Source organism: Nannobrachium achirus (genome assembly GCF_963921795.1).
Source record: "Nannobrachium achirus genome assembly, chromosome: 14".
NCBI lineage: Eukaryota > Metazoa > Chordata > Actinopteri > Myctophiformes > Myctophidae > Nannobrachium > Nannobrachium achirus.
In genome coordinates, this window is record NC_137821.1 from 23,468,829 (window position 1) to 23,487,035 (window position 18,207).

Genomic DNA, 18,207 nt, shown 5'->3' on the forward strand with positions numbered 1-18,207 from the left:
TTTTGAAAGATGTTTTGTGTGTGTGTTGTAATGGGGTGAGGGACAGGGACAGAGTGAGGGGCATGGTGATAGGGGCCACCTACATTCCAGCTCGTTGGCTCCAACCAATGCCGATCTAGCACACACCTGGCTGAGGGGAAAATCAAGGCCTCAGAGTGTGGGGATGCCAGAGTGTGTGAGGAGTGTGAGGAGAGCAGGCGTGCTCCCCAAACAAAGACAACTGTTTATTTCCCAGAGAGGGACAGAGACTTTGAGTTGACTTTTGCTGAGTGACTTTTTGTGTTAATAAATGCCCTGGCCACTTGCCAGAGGGGACTTGAAATCCTGTGTTTGTGTCACTGCACCCACAAAGCTCTCTCAACTAACCCGAGCCTGTTACAGTGTGTATACCTTTCCATGCTGCACAAACCGGTCTTTAAGCAGCACCTTTAAGAAATATTACCTGCTGCTACTTTTTCTTCACCTGCAATGGTTCAAAATAACATGTACACACCTGCATATGATGCAAACGTTCTAAATGTCATGTACATCTGCTTTCACATACACTATATACACTCTGTATATACCGGTATGTATATCTTAACTTGTTTTCTCTTTCCCTTTGCTCCCATGCACTCTACTGTACCCTTTATCTTCTTTCTTCTCACATAATTCAACAAAACGATGTAGGCCTAGCGCGCACGAAAACACCTGTCAACTGTGACATGACAAACAAAACAAAACTAATTCTGATTTTATTTTGTTCACCCAAAAGACCAACAATATTTCAAATAAATTGCATTAAAATGTAACAGTAGTTTATTTTCATACTTTAATAAAATGACTGGAAAAATACTGATTTCCTACAACACCAAACAGACAGTCTGCTTTAGAAAATGGAAATCAGTTATGTCCAAGACCACAGGTATCGTCCTTTAAAGGCACAATCAATGATCCAAATGACAACAAATGGGTAGCGCTTCCAACAAGAAGTAAATTATGTATCTGTTTCTAAACAGTAAGAAAGTTCCAAATAGCGTAGTTGTGTTTTTAACTCTGTGTGTACCTACATGTTATGGTTATGGTCTTGTAAAGATATTACAATTCTAGTCACTATAAGACTATCACATTATATATGCCATAGAATACCTTTTCTCTAAGTGATGCCTTGTGCACCAAAATTACCCACACACAGCCCTGCTCCAGACTAGCCTGGTTAATAAACCAGACTGCACAACACCACCCCCTGGCGGTAGTGGTGGTGTTGTGGTCTGGCCCTTCACATTTAATAATCTTTTTCCACCAGCCCTCAGAAAGGGCGAGCCAATCAGGGCTGTAGGCTTGGGGCACATGGTGGGTGGTGGCCTGGTTCAAAACCATTCAGCCAATCAGGCGAGTCTGTGTGTATTCAAACATATTCCCCCCTCCACTCTATTACAGACTTCAAACAGTCCCTAGTCTTTGATGCTTTCATTGAACTAACAAGCTATTGACACTTGTATGGCTCAATCAATTACCACAGCTCACAACCCCTTTGAAGTTCAGAGGGAGCAATTGAGAGCAAGTCACCTTGACATTTTTTTAAACCACCCCTTGGAAATGAAAATTCTGCTCCCAGGTCCAGACTAATATCCAACACGCAGTGAGGAATTAGTATGAGCAACGCCAGGCTAGCTCCAGACGGGAGGCTCTCTCCATTCCGACATGTCGCCACTCCGAAATTGACTTCTTATTGCCGGAGTGGCGACACTCCCATGGGCCTAAGGTTTAGGGTTAGGGTTAGAGATAGGGTTAGTGTCGGAATGGAGACATGTCGGAAAGGAGACATGTCGGAGTGGAGAGATGCACTCGCATCAGACCACAGTTGACTTTTATGTTCATGTGAATGTAGGCCGCAGCTCACTCTCTGTAGAAGACAATGACAGCTTAATTCCTGGACTTGGCCCCCCTCCTGAGGCCCCACTGTTTGTGTCGTCATAAACCAGGTATTTGGGATGAGAGGGATTCGAATCAATTGCTTTGGTGTTTTGTTGGATGAGGCAGAAATTGAGCGAAGAAGGATGGAAAAGGGGAGTGTGATAGTAACAGAGAAAAGGGAGTGGGGCAATGAGCTGCAAAGAGGGGGCACCTTAGTTTAAAAGGGGTGGAGCAGTTGAGTTGTGGGGCTAACGTGACAAGACGGGATAAAGTAAAATCGTGTAGAGGGAACACGATTTGACAGATTAGTTAGGAAGGAAGGGCTGCGTTACTTGGATACAGGATTCGATTCACAATCGTTTAGAAAGAAACCAGAAGGCAGTGCAATGATCGTTTGAATATCTAATCTTGAGATAAGTGTCAGATCCATGCTGTAACCTGAGGAAAGTGGTTGATGCAATGTTAACATTCTGAAGATGACAGTAAGTAAGCCTCCCACAAGTGCTGAAATGAAGCAAATGTTCTTTATTTTCCTAATGATGAGTAAGATTGCATCAGTCTTCACGCAATTCAATGGATACAACTGTGATGCCAACTACCCATAGCTTAATATGTGTTGCTTATCCGTCTCTCATTTTCTTCTTCAAGACAAAAATGAGCATTCTCATATTCGTCTAATTCTGTGATCATTTATTTCTTTCTCTTTCTCCTAGAGACAAAACTAGGAGAATTACATCTATTGCTCATAAGAAGCAAATGAGAAAGTGAACCCAGACATCCAACCGCATCCAACAAGCCATCTATGAGGCTTAGTTGAGATGACCTTAAGCAGTGTTTGAGAAGTATAAGATAAACAGATGAGAACTCCAGAGGAAAACAATGCTGCTCATGTTTAGCTCATCTATTGCTCTCCAGACAGAAAGCTACTAGCAAGCAATAAATGAGACTTAGGTGAGAGCTCTCTAATGGCTAGTTTAAGTCTCTTAACTCTCTCCCATATTCTTACTTTGAGCCAGTAATGAGCAATAATTGAGATATAATTACCCAGAACCTTCTTCTCACTTGGAGCTGTAAATGAGATACGGTATACATGCAGCTATTTTGATATAAAAACAATACAATAATTTCCTTCAATAAAACTTTATTTTTAGTTACTCTTCTTACTACTCATGAATGCAGTGCCAAATAAGAAAAAGTGACCCTAATCAAATGTGTCCATAACAGTCACTGCTACATAAGTGTGATAAGTGCAAAAAGCAGAAGTGACATGTGCTCCAAGCAAAAAACAAAACAAAAAAAAACAAACAGGAACAGTCAGTTCTATTACTGCAGTTAAGTTACAGTTGTCCTTACCAAACGACCGTTGTCTCATTGTAAAACATGAGAACAACAGACACAAAAGATCATGCAGAACACATTAAACCTATGCACTTATATGGGGAAACAGGAGCTCCTTTTTCATTGTGCTCATAGTCCCAGTAGACTATGAACCATACACCTTCTTACTTTATTAAGTTTCATATTGGCATGTAAAGGAGTTCATTTCGCACACAATGTCACAAAGCCACTTTGACATTGTTTAGTCATGTAACTCGAGGAAAGTACCAGGGTGCCTCAACCACAAAAGTGAATTGTTTAAGCAAACTGAGGCAGCTCCACCAAAGTGGCATTGACCTTGTTTCCATCCAATCCTAAAACAGTATTGCATCTTTACAGCTGTTCTGCTTGCCATATATAAGACGGAGCATTGCGGTCACACCTCAACAGAACTGAGAGACTGAAGAGGAAAGATACAACCCATCTGACTGAGGTATCATACACAGTATAAGACTAATAGCAGACTTTCATTGTTTGACAACATCAGATTATACAGCTTGCTTTGGACCTTCAGCATCTACGCACCTCACTGGATCTACAGATGTTTTGATGTACACTGTTTTGGATTTTCATCTTCCGCTTGCATGCTTGTTTTTATCTTTGCCTCAGCATTTCACAGAGGCCATTTCGGTGAGATGGCTTTAGTCTGCTTCCTCATCCTGACCTCCTTGTGGATTGCAGGCCGAGAGGCCCTTACTCCAAATGATTGCGGAATGTTTTATAGGAAACCAGGTAAGGACTAATATTTGTTCTCAAAACATATTTTCAAGCTTAGCTTGCTTGTTTGCATTAATGCATGGCTGCAGCATGAAGATTGTGAATAGTTTTCACTAATGCTAAATGTAAATGACCTTATTTAAGATACAATATTATATGTTATTATGTTCTAAGTTAAACTATTTAAAATAGGGGATTTTAGAAGCATATCACACCCAAGCTGGACTGACTGTATCAACTTGAGTCATATTTTATTAATTGTAAAAGTCCACATGAATATCATCAACAACAATACTACTACTACTACTACTACTACTACTATTACTACACTACTAATAGTCAATAATAAATGCACACACACACACACACACACACACACACACACACACACACACACACACACACACACACACACACACACACACACACACACACACACACAACCTACCGTACATACATACATACATACATACATACATACATATGTTCACTAAATATATATCTATTAATCTATTAGGGTAATAATTATTATTATTATTTACCATCATCATCATTAGTATTATTATTATCATCATTATTATGATCATTACCCTTATCGTTATCATTATTATTAGTACTAGAAGCTGGGCCGCGGCCCAGCGTCTAGTCGGTGACCTGGCCAACTCGGAACAATGTAAATAGGGAATGAATGCCCCGCCCTTTAATGCAAACCCCATTATACCTGTTTTCATAGGACCCGTTTTGACCATCTGTCTGCCTGTGTCCATTTATGCCCATATATGGAGATATCTGTATCTGTCTGTCTGTCTGTCTGTCTGTCGGCGTCCATTTTATGTCCCTATATGGAGATCACTGCAGTTATAGTTCTGGGTCCATTTTATGCCCATATATGGAGATATCTGTCTATCTGCGTCCATTTTATGCCCATATATGGAGTATCTGTCTGTGCCTCCAACTGTGTTGCAGACACAGTGCCGGTTCCCCCTTTAATGCAAACCTCATTATACCTGTTGTCATAGGACCCGTTTTGAACATCTGTTTGCCTGTGTCCATTTATGCCCATATATGGAGATATCTGTATCTGTCTGTCTGCGTCCATTTTATGCCCATACTGTATATGGAGATCTTTGACCATCTGTTTGCCTCTGTCCATTTATGTCCATATATGGAGATATCTGTATCTGTCTGTCTGCAATCCATTTTATGCCCATATATGGGGGCATTCATTTTATGCCCATATATGGAGAACGCGCGTGCCCGTGGGACGAACGGTTCTCGAGATACGCGGATTACATACATACATACACACTCACAGAGATTTTTTGTTGACTCATGTGGCGTACGTGATGTCAGAGCCTTTTATGAAGTGATGTCACAATGAGTCAGAGCTTTCACCGATTTCCTCCGGAACAGCCTGATGTCAACAATCAACCCCGCATAAGGAGATTCCGAACGTTTCGCGCCGGTTCGGGAAAACCGCGCGTCGGGTCGGGTCGAGACCCGGCACTGCACTCCGTGCCGCGGCGGGGAACGCGCGTGCCGAATCTGAAGCCGGTGGGACGAACGGTTCTCGAGATACGCGGATTACAGACACACAGACAGACAGACAGACAGACACGCAGAGACTTCTCGCATTTATAGATAGATTATTATTGTGTTTAGTTATTAATATAATTATTATGCCATATAATACTCACTCATTGAAATTACCTCCCCTGAATGTCTACCATCCTGAGTGTTGATCTCCAGAAGTTATTTTGCATGGCAAATGATCATGCATGAATGCATTCCCATTGTAACATTATTGTCTGATCCTCTCCAGAATATACTGATATATCGGTTGCCTGTGGGACCAACACCATTGAACTGGCCATCCTAATCTGCCCAGCTGTCTACGTTGGGTACAATGAGAGCTTGCTGGTGCTGAACCAGAACCACATTATGGATCCGGGCTGCAAGGGAACACTGGACACTTCAGTGGCTCCTCCGGTGCTGAGATTTCGCATCCCCATCAGAGAAGGAAATGCCTGTGGCAGTACATTCAAGGTAAGTCTGAATTTATATTCTGGGTATAGATGTCTCATTGCCAATTTGGGTTACTTTGTTAGATGGCCGTGTCGTTCGACAAACATGATGAACTATTGACATCACAGAAGACTGATAGAATAGAATTCTGATTTCTAACAGTGAAACTGCCTTTCGCAGTTTCACTGTACAAGCCGTTTGTAGACATGCATGGCTTAATCTTTGAGACAAGCATATGCTACTGGCAGGATCAACCAGAATCAACCATTATTAGACCACATCTTGTTCAGTTGAAAATGTTTTTTTTTTTCACCTTTTTCAACTTTTTTTCTTGTAGATTGTCAGGATTTGGTGTAGAGGGGAACAAGGTGTAATAGCCATGAGGGATCCTGGTCAACAAAGTTTAGGCTATAGGGTTTAAGTGGTTAAGAACTTAAATGTAATTACACATATTTAATGTGTGATGTGAACTGTTGTTAAGCAGGTATGACGCACATCACTGCACATAGTGTCCACTTGGTGTCAGTCTTTTTATTGTCCCTTATTCCAGAAGTGCATTAACAATCTGTTGCTGTCATTCTCTCAGAGTGCTCCAGGCCAGGGGATATTCTCAGACTTCTCCAATATCATGTCCGACTTGTCCGTCAACTTGAGTGGAGTGGTCCGGTCTTGGGATCCTATTGGAAAAATCACCTCCCGGTACAATGCAGAGCTCAAGTACTTTTACTCTTGTGCCTACCCACTTGAGTACCTCATTGATGCAAGGATTGATTGATATCAATATGAAATTACATTTTAGTGTTAGACAACACTTTCAGTTTTAAAAGTGTCAAGGTTATTTTGTTTTGATCTGATAACTAATCCATTGTGACGAGATGTCTCCACTCCAGGTCTGTACAAAGATGTTGACCAGGGAAATGATATCTCAATAAATGTCAGACTGCCCAGGACACAGGATAACAAAATGATATTGTCAAGCCATGATATCTGGCCTGGCTACTGGGCCCAACAACACGAAAACATCTGATATCCATGTTATGTTTAATTGTCCAATCAGAATGTGACTAATGTATTCTGTAAATCCATATATCGGTGAAGTTATGTTTGGTATAGGCAGAGAGAAGCTACGATGGGTGATTTTGCTCTACTGTACTTGCTGTACTGTACAATTTGAACTCTGGAACTATACTTTCAATACAACTAACACAAAACGGACTTTGCACTGGTGTGGACTCTTTTCTTGTGTGGAGTACTTTATTATGGTTGGGGAAAACTGTTTATCCATATGGAATATGATTTCTATTACCATCACTCATTAACAACACCCAGGTGGATGTGTAAGTGTTTCAGTTTCTTTTTTTGCCTTAATGCATGAGATAGAAGGATTGCATATATTAATGCGTTAAGCATACATAAATTAAATGTCTATCATCCTTCCTCAACATATTTTACGCCTATTGGGAACAGGATACTCATAATGGATTTGGTTTATAGTGTAGATTGAATGCATAGTGTTTTGCTTGGTTTATTCCTGGTTACGCGACACTGGCACACAACTAAGAATAAATCACTCTTTTGAGTGCTATGTATGGACCTTCTCTCTTGCCTCTCAGGTCAGCCTCCTCCATTGCCTTGAAAGACAACAATCGGAGCTTCATCAGCACTCTGAACATGGCCTTGTTCCGGGTGAGCAAACACATTCACAGTGGCGCTATCTCAAATGCACGCGCTGACACACTGATTTCTGAGCTGCACGAATTGGCAAATGCCAACGTGTATATTATAAGCACCATGAAGAGGAACGGTGCTCACATCTCAGATATTAGCTTCTGCCGACTTTAAGCCTAGAAGGTTGGCATTTCAATTACGTCCATATTAATTGCCAATCCCTTCTTTGTTTGCCAGGATCGGAATTATGCTACACCCCTCATAATACCACCTCAGGGCCTTGAACTGCGAACTAAAATCTACGTACAGGTGCAAGCATCCAATCTGACATCCCAGTAAGAAACCTTTATCACAGCTATTTATATTTTCATAGGATCACTGGAAAATTGATTTGCATGTACTTTGCATGCATGTCTGTATATGTTACATGTATATACTTTTTATCTGTCTCTGTATGAATGCATGAACTGTATCTATAAATATCGTATGTACTGTATGTATGCATGCTTGCATGCACACATACTAGCACGTATGTACAGGTATGTACGGAAATATATAGACTTCAACATATCATTGGTTATAGCATCCGACTGAATAATTAGTGCTAGACTTTGATTAGAGGACTCCACCTGTGACCTGGAGTCTCTGACTCGGTGCTGTGGACCTCACTTTTTCTGCACAGATACCATGTTCTGCTGGACCGATGCTATGCTTCAGTCTCTCCTCAACCCACCAATTCTACCTTCTTCAATATCTTTGTCTCGTAAGTCAAACAGCACAGTTTTATACATTCACTGTTCCGCGAAAGTAACTCTTTTCCTCTCACTTAATCAAGGCTTGATGGCGGTTTCTGCCCGATGGTCATCAGAATTCCACATTTAATTCAAAATACTTACAGGCTTTCCACTTTTTGTGCAGTATATACACAGCCACCTCAAGTCGGGGGAGCCTCATTCTTAAATTCACCTCCCTTATTTTCAATCATTAATATACTTTCTGTATCTGTGTGATGTGCAAATGAGCACTTGTGAGGTTCGCCTTTTTCCAAAAGGTGCTCTGTAGATCAGATGACCACCATGTTGGAGAATGGGGACAGCCAGAGGGCCCGCTTCTTTTTCCCTGCTTTCCGATTCATCGAGCAGCAGAACCAAACAGTCTCCACCTACTACCTTCACTGCATCACCCGACTCTGCGAGCGCACTACCTGTGCAACATTTAAGGTAAGCCCAGGGCCGGTTCCTGGCATAAGCAATATAAGCGGTCACTTAGGGTTAGGGTTAGGGTTAACCTTTTTTTAAACATATTGTTACATTATAGCCCCCTTTCCACTGCAAGGTGGAACCAGAACTTTCAGGAACCTGAACCTATTTTTTTTATTCTGGTTTTGTTTCCATTGCACACGGCCCGCTTTCAGACGAGGTTCCTGGAACCTTTTTTCAGTCCTGCTCCTCAAAGTCGCCCCTAAACTCGTTTCCCAACGGGTCTGTGGCCTTAAGCTAGATGCAGATTAGACTAAAATCAAATATTTGCTTCTGGGGGTCCCTGGAACAAAATATTTTGTGATGGGGGTCCGTAGCCAAATACATATCATTCTGGGGGTCCTTCACATGACAAAGTTTGTGGACCACCATCTCAAAATATTTTGTTCCACGGATGGACCCCTATTGCAAACTTTTTTGTTCCAGGGACCCCCAGAAGCACAGATTTGATTCTGCATCTAGCTTAAGGCCACAGACCCGTTGGGAAACGAGTCTGGGGCGACTTTGAAAGAGGGCGAGTTTTCTGGTATTCATGTCATGTACTTTATTCCCTATCCAAAAACTAGCGTTATTTTTATAATATGCCCTCCCCCCTTCCTTCCCCATAATCCCTATATTCTAGGCCTGGCTGCCTTGATTCATGAGCAAGTCAATATGCCTCCAAAAAGAACATTTCAATCTGTTGCTGCAGATTATTTTAGGTGGCCCTCCACTTCCATAGGGCCACCTGAGTCCTAGAACACCGCACTCACAGAGAGCCAAAATCTTTCACACCAATAACATCAAGTCAGTGTTGATTTAACTCAGATTGTGCTAATAAATGTCACTGGGGATTTTACTGTGAACCAATCTGTCTCTTTCTCTCTAATTCCACAGCAATGTCCCACCAACAGGAGGAGAAGGAGGGATGTTGAGACCACTGTCATCCACGATGGTATCACTGAGCCATCTTTACTCACGGTACCCATTGCAACCCAGGCAGAGAACAGTATGTCTCCCACCAGTCGATCAGCATGTATACATATCTACATAAATCTACCTCCACATCTTCCATTCTGTCTATGTCTGTCTCCTCACACCTTTTCTCACTTTCTCTAAATAAAAATTGAAATAATCAAATATATTAAAACAATATTTCCAATAACTCAAAAACAATCATGGATACTGACATATTTCTCACATTTCTTTCTTCTAGCCGGTGGAAACCATAAATAATAAATAATAATAAACTAACGGTAAGTCTGTTTTGCATTAAATCAAGAGTGTATTATTTTCTTTATTATTTGATTATTGTCTCTGCTAGGCCGGATAGACGAAGGCCATAGACTACGTATGTTTTCGCTCCTGTCCGTTCGAACAGCCGCCCGTCTGTGTGTGTCTGTGAGCAGTTAATCAGGAACCACTGGACCAATCGATGTGAAACTTTGCATGCGCACTTTCAGCTTTTATCAATCAGGTTTTTCAGATTCCATTATGATTGGCTATGAGTGGCATTTAAAAATTTGTAGGAGGGGCCCGTTTTGCAAATATTTTATAAACTCATTTTTGTTTTTATCACACATCTAGACCAGTGGTTCCCAAACTTTTTAGCCTAAGACCCAAAAGAGGAATTATATATTTGCCCAGGACCCAAACTAGTGAAAATAGCAGATCTACAAGCTCACAACGCGTCGCTTCGCACCACGTTGTGAGCTTGCAGATCATCTATTTTCACTACTTCCTAATTATTAAAAACTAAATGTTGGAAACAAAAAATAAAGGGACCCATGAAAATGTGTTCACGACCAACAAACGGGTCCTGACCCAGTGTTTGGAACCAGTGCTCTAAACAACACAGAGCCAAAAGCAAATAGCGGTACCACAAATTCCACAAAAGTCACTGTTTGTTATGCTTTCACAAACACGCAGTCTGTCGTACAAACTCTTTTCCCCCCATCTTCCTCGCGCCCTGGCGGCTGTACCCGACAACTGACACAGGGTAGCTTATCTGTGTAGAAGAAGACAACCCGGCCTGGCAGAGATCTGCACTCAGTGGAGTGCCCTTTTCTTGTTTAGTCATGCATTTCCAAACAACAGTATTATTATTTTAAACTACAAAATATTGTTCCTTCGAAACAATTGTGGGCTCGCTTCAAGCCAAAAAACAATGCTATAAAAGTACAAAATGTCAAGATCGCAGCCAGTGCTCTCTTTGATGTTACTGACGCAATTGGACGCTGCATGCATGATTTGAGGCATTTTGTTCCAAAAATATGTTATCCAAAAGTTGACCCGCTGGTGGCGCTATAACAGGTCAATGTGAGAAGGGTGGCATCTGTTCCTTGACTTAGTGGGAATGTGCTTGCAAGATTTCATCGCAGGCTGTGTTCATGATTTGAGGTGTTTTTGGCCACTTTATCGCTGCTTGCAGCTATATTTATTATTATTATTTTATATTTTTTTTGTGTGCACTTCATCGGCATGTTAGATAAAGGTTGTGTGTAGAATATTTCATGCAAATTGCAAAAAGATCCCAGAATAAAAACGGTTTTATGCACTGCTCAAAATGATATAGTGCCCCCCTTTGGCCAATTGGGGTAAGATTGGTTTTAATGATATTTGGACTAACCCTCTACAGTATTTCATCATGAAAGTGTGACTTTGCATGTATGATTTAGAGGCAGAAGAAAAATTTGCATAAAAGGGTTAGGCCAAAGGTGGTACTGCAGCTGAAATGCTCTGAGAGCCATTCAAAAATGAGAGAGGCTCTCTATTCAGGAGTGGTAATTTAGCCTCAAACCTTTTGAAAAACGTTTTTGGGACATAAACAATATGACATAAATACTTTTTAAATGCATGGTGTATCACCTTTAACAAAGACAAAGATGTCTTCCGCTTGAGTCAAAGCACGCGTGTAAGCAAGTTGCATGTCTTCAAACAAAACGAGTCATGACTTATGCCTGTTTACTGTTGACCTTGGAACAATTGCAAGGAAGAACATTGAAGATTTTGTGTCTCCCAAATCCAAGGGGCTCAAGAAAGATGATCCCAGATGACTTCCTTGACGTTGATCCCGATGAGTGGGAGCCCAGGGAGGACTACCAAGAAGCTCTGGCTGTAGTGAAGGCGATGAATGTTGTCAATGATCATGCAGAGCGTGGGGTTGCCCTAATACAAGAATATTGTGGTCTCATTACTAAAGATGAGTCCCAACTCCAATACTTGCTGCAAATTGTGCAGAACCATCGGCACAAGTATCCCGATAGCCGTAATAAAACTTGAATCGATCAGTAACTACTGAATTACTATACTGCAGTGACTTTCGGGGGTTTTGGGGGTAAACAAGGAAGTGGGGCTGTGTGCTTGTTGTGTGTTGTGAGTATGATTGAAGAGTGTGCAATAAAGACATGTCATTGTGCACGTTAAATGAAAAATAGCAATTTGTCATTCTTTGCTTTGCTATTTCCTACAATACAATATGGTTTGACATATGACAAACATGTAATCAGATTTGTGTTTAGATTTGTAAGCTTAAAACATATCATTTCTGTGCTTTAATAGTATAAGAATAATGTGTAATGTATAACTTAAATGTGCTTGCAGTGCAATTCGATTTTGACCAATAAAATGTACAATCTTTGACTTGATTGAGCTACTTCTAAATATGCTTGAAATTCAACCAAACTTTAACCAAAGCAGTTTTTTGTAGTCTCAGTTTCACATTAATTATGAGAAATTCAAGCCTCATTAGGAGGAAACTTCACTTTGTTTTATTACATGTTTTTGTTGAAGGGCACATAGAATAGTGTTTAAACTATAAAACTGTGTGTGTTTGTGTGTGTGTGTGTGTGTGTGTGTGTGTGTGTGTGTGTGTGTGTGTGTGCGCGTGCGCGCACGTGCATACGCAAAATACTTGAACACAAACATACACAGAGCACACAAAAAAAACAAGACAGGTCTAGACAGGTTTCAGCCTGATCCCACTTCCATTATAAAAAATCTAATTTAAAATATAAAACATACAGGGAGTTACGTCCTTGGCAGCGTGGGCAAGACATTTGTGGTTGACCCCCAGACACAGAGTCACAGGCCATTCAGTACGTAACCAAGAAAACAAGACAGGGCCCAATATAACAGTGTGGCTTCTCTGTGAATCTCTTATGTCATAATGATGACTTCAGTGTTGTGCACCGCCATATTTGGATAAGACCGATCGGTAATTTGGCGGACGGTGTGAAACCACAAAATGAAATCTGGTGCTGATCCAGTGGTTTACAAGATTAGCTGTGGGACACACAGAAACCGATGAACGAACTAGATTAATTGACCCCACTCCGGACCAGTTGAAGGTGTAGAATTATAGACAAAGAAAAAACAAATACCTACTTTAACCATGCATGCACACTCACTATGGTATACGTGGGGAAGGAAGAGGTCCTTCCCCATGTCTACTATAGTGCAGGCTACAAACTATGAAATGATGAAGGTTCCCTTCATAGATGTGGACTTGGACATGAGTTACAGCGCCACCTTTAGATGAGGTGAGCTATTTATTGCTCAGGCGATGGCACCAGGTTGACGAGTCTTGCGCTCCACATTGAAGCCCTTTGAGTTGTCAGGACCACGGGGCTGCCTAACGATGACAAGGCGGGGGGCACTAGCATGGTCCGGAGTGATGATCTTGAGTCGATTGACCAGTCGATCAGGACGCGGGGTCTCCACCGGCTTTGGCCCTTCACTGACTCTGCATACGTTGGAGGCACTACATCTTCCTGTGCGTTGATTGAGGACTACTGAGAACTCCACCTCATCCCCGGCCTGCAGTTCCAGGCCATCTTGCACCTCTTTGAAATGGAAAAACAAGTTCTTGCTGTCCCCGACTTCATATGTGATGAAACCAAACTGGTCTTTGACAGACTCCACCAGGGCTCTACGATGCGGCACCACACTACATGCCATCTTCTGTCCAGTCTGAGGCACTGTACACAGCTGGAACTTCACTAACTCTCCCTTCTGCAGGCAATCACATTTGTTTGCCATGCCCATGATGCCAAAAGGGAAACTCTGTCCTTTAATTTCACCTTCTTCTATAACCTCGATAAGTCCTTGGTACTCTGTCTGGGAGGCGTCCACACCACGCAGAGGACGGACCACTTTTCCTAAAATCACTGTGACACTGATGTCCTCCATGACTCCATCATTCTTCACTGCTGCCACTTTGGTAACTTTCTCAGCACGGACTTTGTTTCCTTTTCCCTTGAACAGGATGTACTCTACCATATCGCCAAGCTTTATGCTCTCCAAGTCTCCGCAGACCTCAGTGTAATGGAAGAAAATCCCTTGGTCGTGATTGGCCATCTCGATGAAGCCGTATTTGTCCTTCAGTGTGGCAACGAATCCCAACAGCTTCTTGCTGTCGTCCGTGACCGACCGTTGGTCGAGGACTTTGATGGAGACGGCACTCTGCTGTCCGGTCTTCTTCTCTTCGCTGATGGAAAACTCCACCGTATCTCCAACTTGTGGCTGACAGGATCCCACTAGATCCTTAGGATGGTAGGGCACGGTCAGCTTCATTCCACCATCTTTATAGGAAATCACTCTCTCCTCCACTTCCTTCTCCTTGCCCTTACGCGTTCTTGGTTGAGGCTTCTTGGTGGTGGCGGCTGCCACCACGTCCTTCTCCACTATGCCTGCAAAACGCTGCTCTGAGTATGTGTGGAAGGACACGGTGCCCTTAGGAAGCTTCTTGATGCGCACTGCATGGAGCTTCTGAGCAGACATCATGTCCGGTACGACTGTGAACTGCACTTCGTCTGCGACCTGCAGCTGGCTGTCATCCAGGACCTGGCTGAAGTGAAAGAACATCCTGGCATCCCGCTCCACGCACAAGATGAAGCCAAAGCCTTCGAGCATAGCAGCGATCACACCCATTTCACGTATCTCATTAGTGAAGCTGAAGGTGTCGGGGAGGATTTCGATGCCGGTGGCTCTCTCTAGCTTGTCTCTGCGGTCGGTGGAGATGTTGAACTGGACGTGATCTCCATCCAGGAGGGTCACCTTCGACTTTGTGTCATTTGGTCCAAACTGAAGCTCCTTCTCAGTGAAGCCAATCGTGGCAGTAATGCGACCCGGTAGTGTGTTCTGGTTCCTGGTAGTGGCAACTTTGGGGATGACCTTGGTGACTGTGCCTTCAAACTGCTCGATGCTGACGTCCTCGAGGACTACTGTTCCCTGGGGGAGAAGCCTCACATCAGTGGCCACCTCATCACCACCGTGTCTGTTTTCAATTGTGAACTCCACGTCATCTCCCACCTGCAAAGCCTGGTCACCCTGGAAATCGCTATAGTGAAAGAAGATCATCTTAACCACGTCTGCCCTCTCAATATACCCACCAGCATCCTTGGTTTCAATCACCACACCCTGGCACCTAATCGGCTTCTTCTTCACCAGGTGAATATTATGGGCACTGACTGGACCAATATGTTTGCTTGTATCCATATAAAAGCTAACTTCTCCCATGTTCAGGTGCATACTAATATAACTATTAGATCAACTCTTCTAACTTCACTATGTCGAAAGTATCACTGTATTTCACTAAGCTATATCACTCCTGTAACTCAAACACTGAAATATATATCACTGCTCTGTATTCATAGGCAGGCACTTATGTCATAAATATCACTGTTATTCAATAGGCTATATCAATCCTGATGCAAGTAGAGTAGGAGGGTCAAGGACGGGTAGTTCAAAGCGAACTTGTAGGAATGACTACATTTCTGCCATGCACAAGCTTGTAAAGGCTCGGCACAAAGGCATACGTCACGCAGACAAAAAGAAGCGCTGTGATTGGACAGTCAAGCCTGAGAGCTCATTGGCCGATTCTAGACAACGTTTTGGCATGGTTTGATGATGACGTCATGTGTCGTCACAACTTTGCACACAGTGGGAGTACCTAACCGCTGCAGCCTGTGGGAAGGAGTCTGCAGACCCGGGTCTGGTCTGCAGACCCCATCCTGTAGGCCTACTTGAAAATCTGTGGACCACATTTATGTCGGGGTCGGCCGCCGCTCCACTCCCATCCGACTTTTGGGGCCTCGGCCTGGGACGGCCGAGTGGCCCATGTCGCGGACCACCTCCGGGGACCCCTGGGAGTATCGCGGAGCTCCGGGGACCCCCTGGCGGCGGCGCGCCGCCTCCTGTGTATCAGATAAAAAGACCCCTCTATAAGGGGTGGCTCATGGGCAATTGCTAGGGACCACCGCTCCGGCGGACCACTGGACCGACGTAAGTGTGGTGGCTACCTAGCGGCGGACCCCTGCCACTGCACCCCGTTAAAAAGAGCTCAGCTCCACGGGCAGTGGCTCGGCTGGGGAGTTGTCCGCGGACCCCCGCTTCTCAGGGGGGGTCCCCAGGGGTCCCTGGCTGCCCACCGAGCACGGGGGCCCCGCCACGCTGTTCACGGACCCCTGCGGACCCCCACGGCCCCCGGGAAAGCCTTCCTAGGAAAACAGTGAAACTACTGGTGATGGGAATGGTGATGGAATTAGATCTACAAATGGATGGACTGTATGAAATAGGGAACCAGAATATCTAAATATAGCACAAATATAGCAATATTAATATAGGCTACTGTAAGTATATATAAATAAAGTAGCCTATACTATAATATATTACACAATGATAATCTCCTATGCACTGCTACTGACTGGCCGTCAGTTCCAAAGGCTGCCACTTGGAGCTGTAGGGAGTTTGACCTCTGAACTAAGTAAGATCTGTACATGGCTTAACGACAACAAATTATCAATTCACCTGGGAAAACCCGAATCCATCCTCTTTGGATCAAACCATAACCTCAAAAAAGTCGATAACTTCACAATCAAAGTGGTAATAACGCGTAAAAACGAAATCTCCTACTTAGGATGTATCCTTGAAGCTAATCTTTCCAGCGAAAAGATGACGTCTAAAGTAGTAAATATAACAGAGGATCGCCCCGATGGTCAATTTCAACACACTGAAGACCATAGCTGGTGCAATAGTCCAGCCCCTCTTTGACTATGGAGTCCACGTATGGTATTGGGACGCCCCACAGCCCTAAAAATCTAAGCTCCAAACAGCCCAAGACAAACTAGGGTCCTGCTTAACCTTCCCTATCAGACTCACCTCACCACTACTCACCAGTTAAGAGTGGGGTGGCTCAGAGTAGATGACAGAGTACAGCAACTTGCAATGGGCCTAGTGTACAAGATAGCCTACGGCTACACTACACCACTAAGATACCCATGTACATGGCAAAATATGTTATAAACGCTAAGGATGTCCATAATTACAACACCAGAGAAAGCGCCACAGATCACGTTCAAGTTCAACCCAGAGTCACCTCAAAGAAAGGGTAAAACTCGTTCTTCTGCTATAGGCCTACCACAAAAATGTGGAACGCCTTACCCTTACCGAAGGTCTTAAAGGAGTGTGGATCACTAGCATCCTTTGCCCTGAAAAACCACTTAGGCCGCGCTCACACATGTGCGTCACGCATCATCATCTTATCGTCTGAGAATGGCCACTAGGGGCGCCGTACTAATGCATTGTCAATGGAAGGTTGTTTGGTTTTTTGTCGTTGCCGTGTGTCTAGCTCAACCGCAGCCTGTACGCTCTTGAAGAGACACGGCAACGACAAAGCACCAAACAACCTTGCATTGAGAATGCATTAGTACGGCGCTCCCAGTGGCCATTCTCAGACGATAAGATGATGATGGGTGACGCAGATGTCTGTACGGCGCCTTACAGGCAACAGCTGTTCGCAACTGGTAAAAACAAACATAGCCCAGCCCTACCCTCCCCTGCCCCTTCTTTGTATTTACCTACTGTATTTTTTTTTATTATTATTTTTATTTTCCTGACTATATCTACTGCATAGTACTGTCACTGTGTTCTATCCGTCTGTCATTCAATGTTATATGAGATACTTCAATGGTTTCCTATGGAAATAAGCTTAGTCTTTTCTAGGATCTCCTTTTAGTTGACCTTGTACCAGTGAACTGTACCGTCATGAAACTGTACCTTTTCCTATGCAAACTTCTAATAAAGTCTTCAATCAATCAATCAATCAAACCTGATCTGCAGACCCATCCTGCAGGTTGCAGCGCCGCGGTTACTACTTGCACAGTGGTAGTAGGCCTAGTATATACTCTTAGGTCTTTGGCTGGTGGTGAACCACTTTCCATATATACAGAACCACTGGTTCAAACAACATGTAAGAAGGACGCGCCCAAACACGCAAACTACACTA

The 18,207-nt window shown here is 43.3% G+C and overlaps 2 protein-coding genes across 2 annotated transcripts; one reads left to right on the forward strand and one right to left on the reverse strand.

Annotated features, from left to right (window-relative positions):
* Window positions 1–3,908: 3,908 nt before the first annotated feature.
* LOC308297930 (zona pellucida-like domain-containing protein 1) lies at window positions 3,909–13,128 on the forward strand (the record flags this gene model as incomplete). Its single annotated transcript, XM_080741494.1, has 9 exons — window positions 3,909–4,005; window positions 5,813–6,036; window positions 6,602–6,732; window positions 7,629–7,701; window positions 7,921–8,018; window positions 8,366–8,446; window positions 8,735–8,903; window positions 9,819–9,930; window positions 13,103–13,128. The coding sequence occupies 9 exons, from the start codon at window positions 3,909–3,911 to the stop codon at window positions 13,126–13,128; spliced, it is 1,011 nt and encodes a 336-aa protein (XP_080597620.1).
* A 350-nt stretch (window positions 13,129–13,478) lies between these two features.
* LOC308297931 (cold shock domain-containing protein E1-like) lies at window positions 13,479–15,440 on the reverse strand (the record flags this gene model as incomplete). The annotated part of the gene is made up of 1 exon (XM_080741495.1): window positions 13,479–15,440. One exon carries the CDS (start codon window positions 15,438–15,440, stop codon window positions 13,479–13,481), a length of 1,962 nt encoding a protein of 653 aa, XP_080597621.1.
* Window positions 15,441–18,207: the final 2,767 nt, after the last annotated feature.